Source organism: Varanus komodoensis, unplaced genomic scaffold, assembly GCF_004798865.1.
Source record: "Varanus komodoensis strain SLA01 unplaced genomic scaffold, ASM479886v1 scaffold44_3, whole genome shotgun sequence".
Taxonomy (NCBI): Eukaryota; Metazoa; Chordata; class Lepidosauria; order Squamata; family Varanidae; genus Varanus; species Varanus komodoensis.
The window spans coordinates 7,668,649-7,681,644 of record NW_025336010.1 but is presented as its reverse complement, the minus strand read 5'-3'; the positions used below and the strand labels follow the sequence as shown (position 1 = coordinate 7,681,644).

At 43.0% G+C, this 12,996-nt stretch overlaps 1 protein-coding gene across 1 annotated transcript; it reads right to left on the bottom strand.

Moving 5' to 3' along the window:
- Positions 1–788: 788 nt before the first annotated feature.
- On the bottom strand, positions 789–12,090 carry LOC123030351 (guanylate cyclase soluble subunit beta-2-like). The gene is given in 11 exon segments (XM_044444204.1): positions 789–885; positions 887–955; positions 1,990–2,144; positions 3,843–3,989; positions 4,590–4,738; positions 6,077–6,397; positions 7,281–7,497; positions 7,797–7,900; positions 9,052–9,145; positions 10,122–10,318; positions 12,057–12,090. Coding segments are annotated over 11 exon segments (1,584 nt in total).
- Positions 12,091–12,996: the final 906 nt, after the last annotated feature.

The following is a 12,996-nucleotide window of genomic DNA, read 5'->3' as shown; positions in this document are numbered from 1 at the left end:
TGCATGGTTTGCTTCCTTACTGATAACGTCTCATGAAGTGTTAATTCAGTGTCGGTGTGATGTGGTGGTGAGAGTACTGGACTGGAGACCCAGGAGATCCAGGTTCTAGTCCCCACTTGGCCATGAGCTCACTGGGCGACTTGGGCCAGTCAGACCCTCAGGCCAGCCTACTTCACAGGGTTGTTGTAAGGATAAAATGGAGCCATGTGAGCCTTCTTGGATTGCTCACAAGGAAGAAAAACGTAATATACAAATACAGTGTGATGTCAGTGCTGATGGTTGTTATACTGTTAGCCATTGTAGGAGTCTTTGCTGATCCCATAAAGATCCCAGGTAAATAAATGGACAAGTAAGTGTTTCTTGGTGCAAATGGGCAGCAAGTACCCCTAGCCTTTACTGTTGCTAATTTCTTCTACCTAGAAGCTGCAAGTGGTTCCTAGAACATTTGGCAAACAGTTCCTTTTTATGGTCAACCAGCCGCAGCGTCTGAGAGATTAGTCATAATCATAGAAGGGGATGGGGTGGAGCCTGGTGGAAAATGAGCCCCTTTGCATCCCAAAGGCACCCGTTTCTTGTATTCTGGTTTCGATCTGTGAAGTGGCCTTGAAAAACGGGGGGCTCTGGCCCAGAGCCTCGTCATTTCAGATGTTGAGGCTCTGGGCTGAACAAAATGCAAGACATGCAGTCCTTGATTTTATCAGAATGGACCTTTCCATAGAGATACAAAGTGCAGGGCAGGACATTATAGAGTAGAATGACAAACATTAAGGGTCAAACTATGCTGCTTTCTACAGGCCTTTGCCATCTGTCTTATCAGAAGTCACTTCGGCTTGACCCATTATTTCATTCTCCGTGACCCAGAGGTTTTGCCTCACAAATACATTCTATTTTCCCTTTACCTTTGACCTCTATTTCTCCCCTTTCCACCATCTCAAACACATGTTGAGGTAAAGCTCTGTGCAGTGTAAGAAACACAACAAATGTGGTATGCATTATGCTGTTAACACTTCACAGTCATGTGTCCCACACAGCGCCCCCCCCGCCCCCCTGAGTCTTGCTATCTAAGCACCCTTGTTCTACCGCACCTTGTCTTCCTACAACAAGCTCACCCTGTCACAATAACCGCATCACAATCACTACAAAAGAAAGAACTACAAGATGCTGCAACCTGGTCGAGATTTGAGACCACTAGCTAGCTATACCTCTTTCCACAATATTCCATGAAATCAGCAGTTGCATGAAAGATTTTTTAAATGTACACTGCAGACAGGCGGGTGCAAGTCCAGATCTAGCCCTTGCCCGGGGGGTTCCCCACTGTGGTCCCAAGCCACATTGGGGGCCCTACACCAGCTGGCTGCACTGGGGGGAAACCTCCCATTCCTCCAGTGCAAATAGCACACACAGGGTCAAATCCAGTGGGACCATATCAGGAACCACTCAGTTAAAACTCTTCTATTAGTTAAAATTCTGGAACTTTTAACCAGGGCTTCAATTTGGAGGCCCTGCACCTACAACTTACTTTCTAAAAGCCATTATTTAATTTGGCCCCAGGTCAGCATTGCATACCCCCTAAACATGTTTAGCTCTCATTGGGCTTTTGTGGGGTTTCCTCCATCTTTCTAAAGTTGGTTTGTTTTTCTACAAACATTGAGATTCCCTCTAGCCTGCTTACACCTGTCATTTGTATAAGGATGGAGTTGTTTTGGCTGCATAAGTAAGTTCATTACTGATATATAGAATGGATTGAAGCAGAACACGAACAAGGAATTCTTGTAATTCTACCCCCTTTACTGTTTGTTACAAAAGCCATTGCTTCTTAGCCCTGAAGATGGCTCGGTCATTTATATGGAGTGTGTTGAGGTGCTGTAGTCTGTGATGAGGCCGCCTGCAAAAGCCTGAGAGTTGATAGCTTGGAATAGACAATGCAGGAAACACAAAAAGCAAAAGATTTCTTTTTCTTTGTAGCATGCTTCATTGGTGGACTCTTACTTGAATGCTGTTGGGCTGACATGAATTTTGTCTGGAAGCCCATGGCTTTCCATCCTAGAGGCTGTATTGACAGTGTCACCAAATAAACAATATCTGGGCATTTTCTCCCTGACCACTCCAGCCAGTACTGGTCCAGTATGTACCCCAATTCTAATCTGTTGGCATAACCACTACAGGAAAATATGAAGGGGGCAGGGAGATATAACTTTTCATTTCAGCTCTAAAAGAAACAAGTTGTTCTTCAGTGGACCATGTTAATTTGTTTTACTACACCATGGGGCATTTTAGCTAAATAAATATAGAATGCATTCAAAATGCTTCCTTTTCCATAGCAAAGTTATGAAAGAGCATGATCTATGCAGGAGTTGCATGGTACTGAATAAAAACCTGAAAATTTTCGTAATACCCTACGCATCTGAAGAAGTGGGCAGTAGACCACAAAAGTATATATCAGAATGGTTAGTTTTTAAGGTGCTACAAAACTTACTTCTGTTTTTATGGCTAGAAAGGGACCAGGGTGCTTGTGGGGTGTGCATCATGTGGGATTTGGAACCCCAGAAAAGGAGGGTTCTCTATGGCACAGAGAAGCCTAGAAGAGTAGTAGAAGTTCCCTTTCAAAGAACGCATGTCTCCATTTGTGACCTGCTGGGAAGAGCTGTACAGTTAGCTCAATATGCAGCTCCACGGCACCTCTCTATGTGGGCTGTAACACCTGCGTGGGCCTTAACTGAAATATCGTGATTGAACAGACCAGTTGCTTATGCAGTGGCCAGCTTTCAGAGTCACACATTGATCTTCAGCAATAGGTGTGACTCAAAACAAAATGCATCTTTTGTTACTTTTGGTTCTTATGGATGGATCCCCTGATTGCAGAATTAGCGGGCTGTTTGGGGTTCCAAAAGTTGTTCAGCCAGCATAAGGCACTTTAGCAAAGAAAACTAGATGGCCAGTTAGATGACTGGCATTTTGATGCCATGCTTGTGATCTGAAACTCTGATTCTAAAGTTCTGTGTCACTTCCTACTGCCTTGTTGTGGTGAAGGGGCTTGCGTAGCTCAATGAAGCTATAAGCTATGCCATGCAGGGCCACCCAAGACGGACAGGTCATAGCAGAGAGCTCTGACAAAATGTGATCCACTGGAGAAGGAAATGGCAACCCACTTCAGTATCTTTGCCATGAAAACCCCATGGACAGTACCAAAAGGCAAAAAGGTATGATGCCAGAAGATGAGCCCCTCAGGTTGGAAGGTGTCCAATATGCTACTGGGGAAGAGCAGAGGGCTAGTACTAGTAGCGCCAGAAAGAATGAAGCGACTGGGTCAAAGCCGAAAGGACACTCGGTTGCAGATATATCTGGTGGTGAAAGGAAAGTCCGATGCTGCAAAGATCTATACTTCTAAGAAAGTAAGTCCCAGCTATTTTAATGGGGCTTACACTCCAGTAAGGGAACGAAGCCTTGCAGCATAATCCTATACATACCTCCTCATACTTAGAAGTAAGTTCAATTAGATTCAGCAAGACTTACTCCCAGGGAAGTGTGTGTAGAAGAGATAGGGAACATAAATTGGTTGGGGGACCAGATGGCACACCCCTTGGCTCCTTCCATACAGTTTCTCAGTGGTGGACCCAGTTTCATTACATGCAAGGGAAACCTGCTTACAACAAAGCTGCCTTGGCCAAGGCACTAGTTAGAGAATACTCATCCACCTGGTGCTTCAGCCTGCCCCACACCTCCCATGGAGAAGGATGTGAAGCAGGTGACACTCCCAGCACTCTCTGGGCCCTCCCAACTGGGATGGTGAGCAGCTTTTATCTCCAATAAGACTGCTGTGAAATCTTCTAGGTTTTGATTACCTGCATAGGCTTATCAGTAATGGGGTTCATAACGTCCTTTGCAGCAATCCTCATGCCCAGGGCAAAATTAGCCACCCTTTCAGCATGACTGGTGACAGGCACTGGGATCCCTCCTACCACCATGTATGCGTCACCTATTGTTTCCACCTGGGAGGAAACCAAGAGACATACCATTGGCACAGAAAGACCTAACCCTGCCAAGGACAGAACTGTCTTACATACATGCTCTAAAGGAACATACCAAACTGCTTGGCCCACTTGCTGTACCTCCTCCCCTCCTGTTTTGACCCTTACAAGGAGAGAGATCTTTGGCATACCAGGGCCCACTGAAATATAGGGATCGGGGGCTGCTAACTCCTGAGGGCCCACTGTGAGTGGCCACTGACCTAGTGGTGTGGGGACAATGATGGATGGAGACATGAATCTGTCCTGGGTACATAATAAAAAGTTCTAGCAATGAGTTTTACCTCCTGGGTAGCCAGGAAAAGTCTTCACAGGAATGGAAGGAGGAAGGAAGAGTGAGTTGCTAAGTAAATCAAGGCATAGTGAAATGGGAACTGCTATTAGGGAGATTAAACTAGAAGGTGTGAACCCTTAATGTGCATTGTAAGTGAATAGTCTCATTCTCCCTGCCATCTAAACCATTTTTCAGATCAGTGTGGCTCAACACAACTGGCCTGAAGCAACACATGAGTGAGAAATTTTCAGCATGTGACACAAATGTTTTTAAACAGTAGGAAAACTTACTTTGTAAGCACCATGGACGCTAGTTAGTCTATCAAACTTGGAGTACATTGAATTAAGCATGTTTACGATCTGACTAGGTTCACAGACAGAGCAGATGTTTGTAAAAGTCACCACATCACTGAAAAGTATTGTGCAGGAACTAAAATCCCCTAGGGAATAAGTAAAAGTAACAAGTAGCTATTTTTAAACAGCAACAACAAGGACAGAACATAGGGCAGCTGCTTTTCTCCACACCACCAAAACAATCAATAGAAAGTACCCCTTGATTCAGTTTTTCAGTTAGTGTGGAGGAAAACTCAGTCCCAACATGCATGGCCTGGTTCACTTGGGAATCAGTGGAAGCAAGTGCTTTAGATGCTGGGCCAACATGCTAGGGAAGATACCAAACTTTTGCAACATCTCAGAAATTTTAAGGAGGACACATTCGGTCTTCTTCACACTTATTGAAATCTAGGGGCACAATCTAATACTGGCAACTGACCAGAAAGCTTCGGCTTTGAGGTACTATAGAAATTAAATTACTATTAACAATAATAATTGTTCATTCCACTGATGCTGCTCACCAGGAACAAAGCACTGGTGCAGTGGGAAACTAGTGCTTCCCACAGCAGGTCTGGGAATAAGCCAGAATGCTCCTTTCTGGAATGGGGCAGACTCCCTTCTGCTAACTCTGCTGACCTCTTGTGTTATGGAAACGAGTGCTCTGGCTCCTGCTAGCTTCTTGTAGCGTGCACAGTGGGTCTCACTGGTGCATGGGTCCCACTGGATTCTGCCCAAGTCACTTACAAGCCCAACTGGCAGGATGGTCCTCAGGTGCTTCCAGATAAGCTGTGTGTTGTGCAAATGCTTTGCCTCATTCTCAAAGTCTTACTGTGTGTGGGGTGGGTGGGTGGGGAGGATGTCCAGATGTTGCTGACTTTTTATTTTCTCCATATTTTCCCACCACAGAAAATGTGTTAAAGAAGAGAAAAAAATAGCCACACAATGGCTTTTGACTGGGAGTGCTACCAGTCCTGCATCTGAAAGGATCAATTTTAAAAAATATAATAATATGCCAGATAAACATGTGATTCAGAATATGCAAATAAGAAGGATTCTCTTGGGGAAGGATTCTTCGATGCCCAATTCTCTGGCCCTTGCAGCAGCAAACTTCACCCCCTCAAGCTCCCAGAAATCACAGGAGCCACTCAGTTTTCCTTTTCTTTGCTTTATTGTGTTTTAACAAAGTAAACATATCACCCACACTTGCCAGGAAGGCATTTTTAGCAGGCATATCTGCTCAGACTGCCAGCCAAGTGCACACCCACCCAATTTCAGCAATGGCACAGCAGCTGCTGTTCCGAGATCACCTGCTTAGTCCCACAACTCCTTTTCTTAGTGGTGTTTCCTAGTTGCTATTTGTTAGTGATGCAGACTTTTACAACAGCACTGATATAATCCTGGGAAAAAACCCCAAAGGATTCAGGAAATTAAAAAAAAAATCACACCTGCTTCCACCTTCTTGCCCTCTTTTAGCTGATTGGCCACATATTTTGGCAACATGGTATACAGCAAGGTTTCTGATTTCTTCTTTTCTGCCTCCAGATTTTTGGACAGAATCCTGAGTTCTTCCTTCTTTCTCTCTAACTGGTTGGATAGCTCTATTTCTGCCAGACGTTGCTGGTTGAAGAGGATGAGGTCCCTTGTGGTGTCATGCTGAGCAAGATCAGAAAGGTGCATCTGCTGTTCCTCCAGCTCCTCTAAACTGTGTAACTTTGGGGAGCACAAGTACATCATGCACTGGAGAGACTCCATCCAGATCATTTGTCCTTTCCAGAGTAAACACATTACAGAACGATGTTTCAGAATGCTTCCACTTACTGCCAGTACACTTGACTCTTCCCCAGAAAGCTGTCACTAAACTATTAATAGAGAATCTAAGTTTTGTGTGCTTCAAAACTCCAGACCTTACTGCCAAAAAACTCAAATGTTGGAAATGCTTCATGCCATAGTATACTTTAGGCTTTTAGAATTTGGAATCCAGAATTTGGAATTCTTTTGTGAGTTATTGAAAGAGCTGAAGATGAACAAAGGGCTTCTAAGCAAAATTGCATAGGTCTTTGCCATATTTATACTACGTGAAATAAAGAAATACAATAGGCAAGCAAAGAAGCCTGCATAATTTAACTACAAAATATGAAAAGGCCAATAGATCTGTAGAGTATTAAATAAATATTTTGTTTTGTGTTGCAAATAAGAACAATCCTAATGGCATTTCATTTGTGAAGGAAAAAACTCTATGATTAAAAGGTAAACAACTTTGAAAGATCTGGGTCTGTCAAGTCTCAAGGGTTAGGAGTTGTTCTCCACCCATACACACCCAAAAAACCAGGAGTTTAAGTTGGTTTCCTGTGCAGTTGCCAAAATCTTAACAATTGAAGTTAACATTTCCATAGAACCTGTTTAAAAACTGCCAGAACCTGTGGGATTCTGTTTTCTAAATCTGATTCCATATCATTCCAGTTATTTATTTATTTATGTTTTTATAAAACTGCAGTCAGTGTTTCTTTAGAAGCACTTACACTGCCTGCATTTTTAGCTGCCGCTGAGTCTCCTAGCTGGCATGTGAAAGCAGTCGTGCACGTTTTTTGTTAAATGAATATACAAATCCTTAGCATTCAAATTTCTGCAAAAGGCAACTTAACTTGGTACCTCTGAGCTTCAGTGCAGGTTGTTTCTTCCGTGACTGAGGCAGCTTATTCCTTTGTGTCCTGAGAACAAACTGGCTGTTGATAAACTTGCATATGCTGAAAATAGTGAATGTAACTTGTGGATGAACAATGGAAAAATATTTGTCTAATCTGGTTCCAAGTATCTTCAATCCTGGTACAAATTTCTGAAGGTTAATGCCTGCCTGCTTTATCTTAAGCTGAGAACAGAAAGGAACATTCCATAAGCAAAGTCTTTCAAACTCTCCTGAGAAACAGCAACTAACAAAAAATATCTCAAAATAAAGGGAAATCCTATCTTGGGCCTGCTAATATAAGCAAGAAGACTGATCATAAGTATTAAAGCTGAATGACACATGTATTTACTTGGAAAAAAGAAGAAAGCATTCCATACACTTAACAGAGAAGTGGATTCAACAAAGATGGATAAGGAATTTGGGGCCAACAGCCATTTTTAGACTGAATGTTGAACAAGTGCTCAACCAAAGGGCTCACTTACTGTTTCATCAAATATTATATGGAAAGGAAATGCACAGCAGAATGTTTTCTCCTCAACCCAAATCCTTTCAGGGACAAATGGTTCAAACTTATGTAAAAACTTTCCTGTGAAACAAAGAGAGGGAGAGAAAGGATCTTTGCTTGAATTTGCACATTTGATCTATATACAGTAATTTTATTGTTTTCCATTTTGGACAGGCTTATGGCTTTCTTCACATGGGGACACACATTCTCTCTCTCTCCCCCTCTCCCTCCATAACCTATTCAAGGAGGAATACTGAGGTTCCGTTTTGCTGCTTGAAATGAAAAGCAAAATGGCTTGTTGCTCTCCACATCCCATAGCCAACACTATAAAACAGGGATACAAAACCTCAGCCCAAGAGCCAAATCACACCTGCCTGGGGTCCCATTCCAATCCTCCAGCATTCCCCAGAAGGCAACAGCCACCCTCTTCCCAACCACCAGTTGTTTGGTGGTTTCCCAGGTTTTGTACATTTTCCCTCCTGGTCTAAAAACTGAAATGCTTCTCTTAAGATGGACAGTAAGAGCTTCAAGGCTGGTATTTTTTGTCTGCACTTTTTGCCTTTGACTCCAACCCCTTTGCCATTGGCTTCACCTCCTTCCTGCCCACTGGAATGTATCTCCCAAGACCTTCTCTGAAATGGAAGCTGATCCTTGGCCTGAAAGAAATTCTGCAGCCCAGCTGCCAGAAGGCTTGCTTCTATCTATAAGTACCCTTGGTAGCTGTAGGAATAAAAATATGTAGACACTACTTCTGTTCTGTCAAACAGTAGAGTGCTTAGCAGAAAAATCCTGTACAATTTCAAAACATAACTTCAAAGTTAAATTTCAAAGTTTTGAAATATAACTTCCTTGTTTATTTTTTAATGAAGGGTACCATTCCCAAGTATCTCAGTCCCAAGTATCCAAATCCCTATCCCAGATTTAATGTTTATAGTCAACAAACTTGTGTAGCCCGGCATAAAATCCCCAATTTTCACCAACCTGAACTAAAGGATCTATCAGTGAAAGGGAGAAGTTCATCACTAAGCAGAACAAAATTGCCTTTCATGGTCTGAAAATAGTTCAGCAACTCTGCTCCTCAGCAAGCAAGGCCTCCCTCTCCTTCTGCATCCATCAAGGGCATCATCTGGAAGTTTTCTGCAATAGTGTACATCCGACCAGCTCATTTACATGACTGAGGACTGTAGTTCACTACAGTTGGAATGCATGAAGTTAAAACACAACTAACTGACCTTCCTCAAATTTCAGAATATTTCTCACAATGTACCAGCGGGATTCCTTTTCTGCAGGTTCTTCCCTCCTTTTCTGAAAAGCCATGTCAAGCCTCTAAAAGAATAGGTGGGAGGAACAGAACAATGGAGCAGCATCATTACTGAAATGAAACCTGCAGTATGCTCATCTCCTATAATGCACATGGGGAATCTCCAGCCTAGAGGCCTGATACTGTCTGCCAGGAGTCCCCATCTGACCCATCAACTTGTCCACCTGCCTCTAGCACCCCTTCTCTTCCTGTATTTAGGACCTATAGCAATTTATGTCAAAGCAGACCAATGGCTGCAGCAAAACTGATGTATCCTGATGTGTTTAATTGAACATATGGAGGAGATGTCATCTTTATTGAAGACGGTCCTTCACATACATTCTAAGAGACAACCTGTGCACAATGGGTATGAGGAAGGCATTCCACTAAAAGGTTCTGCCCCCATTGTATGCATATTCATGTCAATGTCTGAAACAGAAGTGTGAACGTTAGCAGTGAGGGCCCTACACATGTACAGCTGTAGTGTTGCTTTAGATATCTAAAATAGTATGCGTAGGTCAGAGGAAGGGGCTGCTTCCCCCCTCCCCAGCCATACATGAATTCATTCTACCTAGTTAGAACATCCATAGATGATTGTCTTAGGGAATCCAATAGACAGAATATTACGGATTATAAGGCAAAATATGTTGTACCTAAAAGTTGCCCAGTATGTGTTTTTTTCTATCCTTTCATTTAAAACCTTCAAAGAATGAGAGTTCACAACCTTCCCCATCTCTGATTGCTGAGCCAATGGGTTTTCAATCCTTTTGGTTGCTAGGATCTCAGTTGACATTGGTTCAGCTCTTTGTGGATTCCCTCTCCTTCTGATGAAGACCATATCCTTAGAACATAGAAATGTTATAATAATAATAATAATAATAATAATAATAATAATAATAATAATAATAATATCCTAGCAATCTATGGATGTTCCCATTTGTAGATTATGAATATCTGGGTTTCGTTTTAAACCCCTCCTTCTGCAAGGACTTATTTAGTCACCTCTTTATCCTCCTGAGAGTTTTCTACACAGCCAGAATTTGCTTTTTCTTTGTGCCTACTCTTCGCCTTTTCATTCTGTGAAATTGAAAAAATCACATGCTCTGTCTTCCCAGTGAGCTCCTCTTCTTCATTTTGATTAAGAATTTTGAGAGTTACTTCACTGTCAAAGAACTCTCTGGCCACAGCTTCAATGATTCCTGTGTAAGAAAAATTTTATAGCAGCCCATGTTCCAGGTAAGTATCCCACACACTCAAGGAAAGTTTCCCATTCCCCTCCTCTCACCTGCCTTCTCTGAAAAGATTCTCTGGAGGGCCAAGGGTCACTTTGAGGCAATTTTCTCCTGCTCCGGTAGCCTCTGACATCACATCTCACATTGGACAGCCCCTCAATGCTCAAGAGAGGCGTTGTGGGGAAAGAATGAATGGGGGGAACTTTCCTTCTAGGAACGACCTTAAATTAGCATCTTATGATCCAAGCCAATGTTTTTTAAGCCATGAAATCAATGGTTGTGAAACTAGACTCCTGGTTAAACTAAATAAACAAATCCAGTGTCAGTTGCTACAGATTTGAGATGAGCTGTTTTCATTTATTGGACAAAAACAACCAAATAAAACTTTTAGAAGGAGGTGGGCGGGAAATGACACTGTAGCCTGGAGATACCCAAACAGTTGCATGAGGGTGGTGGAACACCCTGAAGTTCCAAAATGAGAGCCCTAGTGGACCAGATTTGGTCCACTGATGCTCAACACCCCTGAATTAAGCTGGATACGGCCTTTTTCTGGACCCTTCTCCAACCAGCAGGGTCCTGCAGGCCATCTCAGGCTGACCTTCACACCCCAGTGACTGCTACTGTTTAATGTTTGGTTGGTCCTGAATTCAGTTCAGGACAGAAGGAGCCAGATGACCTGACAAGCATCACAGAGACCAGATGAGACAGGGGCCCCCAGCTTGTCATAATTAAGGCCAGCTGGATTATTAACCCAGGACCACTGAGTCCTGAGCCAGGGTGGCAGCACTCCTGTTTCTAATGGGGGTTCCTCCTCTCTAGCCAATATCATGGGTTGGTTCCGTGACTTTCCTTCCATTACTGAAAGGGTTTGCTCAATGAAAGTGCCTCTGTCTAATTTTCCCTCTGCCCCTGCACCACAATTCAGCCCTTCCAGTGGGGTCCCCGCAACTTTCTGTGTAGCATTTCCAGGAAAGGACGGGGCAGCGAATTCTTCTTCTGCCACCAAAATCTGCATCCTGCCCTGTGCAGTGCAAGACAGGCCATTTTGGAATAAATGCATGCAGTATATTCAAGGTAGAGAAGATCCTTGAACAGAGTGAAATAAACAGTGGATGGATGTTCAGGGAGTGGTTCTATGAGAATCACAGCATGAAAATGCCTAATGGACTACATCCAAAGTGAGGCAGGTAGACTTCCATGCATCCAACCTGCAGTTCTTCTCCTCCCTACAGCCCCCAACATCCCCCAAACTGCTTCAGAAGGTTCCAAAATATCTGGAGCAGATGAACACAGGGAGGGCTGGAAGGAGAGAGGAAATCCATTCTGCAAGTGGGGTGTGTTTCACTGACAGAAGGACAGCTCTAGATACAAAGTCAGCCATTTGTAGTAGTGGGAGTCCTCTTTCTGGAACCAACCCTGGGCTGGATGCAGAAATGTTACAACTGCTTACAAGCCAAGGATCTTTGCCCTCTCCCAAATGTGTGATTAATTCTCATGCCTTAAACATTTGACATGTTTTGAGGTGTTTGGGGTGGAGGGAAAAGAAGTTGTAGGATAAGCATTTGGTGTGAAGGGTGACATACTTTTTCATAGCAGAAAACACACACTTTGCTTTCCTCCCTGAAGTTTCCTGTAGGAGGCTGAAACCTCCATGCTTTGCATGCTTTCTCTCACTTGGGGGTATATTTGTACAGGATCTTCGCACCGTCCTGATGCCACAAATATCCCGAGGCTTTCATCTTAGGAATTGATTCATCCAGAGAAATGTGTGCTATTCTCACAGGGTAACTGCCAGAAGGCTTGAAGACAACAACAAAACAAAAACACAGGGGGAAGCAACCTAAGAATTGTCTATATTCTCTTTCAATCTGATATAAGTAAGATCTTTCTCTCAGCCTCCCTAAAGCAGCTAGGAAAGCAAAAATACCAACTGGGCTGGCTCCAGTTAGTTAGTTTTAATAGGATAACTGTTTAAGTGCTGGAGTTGGAAGGTGCAGGTGGTGAGGGATGAGGTGAGGTGGTTGATAAAACAAAGAATGCCCCTAGTCTTCAATGGGAAGAGGGCCCAGTTCAGAAGCCATTGGCTCTTCCTGTGAAGTTGTCAAGGCCACCTGAATGCAGTTCAAAAGGACTTGATTCTAGTGACCATGAATACAGGCTGCAGTGCTATTCTCGTCTGCTTCAGAATAAGGGCTATTGAGCTTAGTTGTACTGACTTCAGAGTAAACATGCATAGGACTGGGTTACAAGAAGCATTGCTCCTAAAATTACACAAAGCTGTAAAATAAATATAACTGAACCAAGCCATGTAAAAGTAAGCTGGAATAAAGCAACCAGCAGAACAGAAATCAAATAAAAATAAGGTGAGATTAAAATAATCCCCAAGTAAGAAGTAAAACCAGCAGCCATCTCAGTAGTTAGGGTTTTGCAGGCTTCGTGGACCAACTTTAGTGTGACAGCGTCATCATACACTGTATACGTCATAAAAGTGTCTTCAGTCCCAGCCTGTGTTCTGCAAAAATGGCAGAGGAGTGTGAAGCTAAATAAAATGCCGTGTTTACAATCGAGTTTGTTCAGTATAGTGAAACCCAAAGACTTTTTAAACATATGTCTGCAGTATTAAGGTGAATTAGAAAATAATTTGA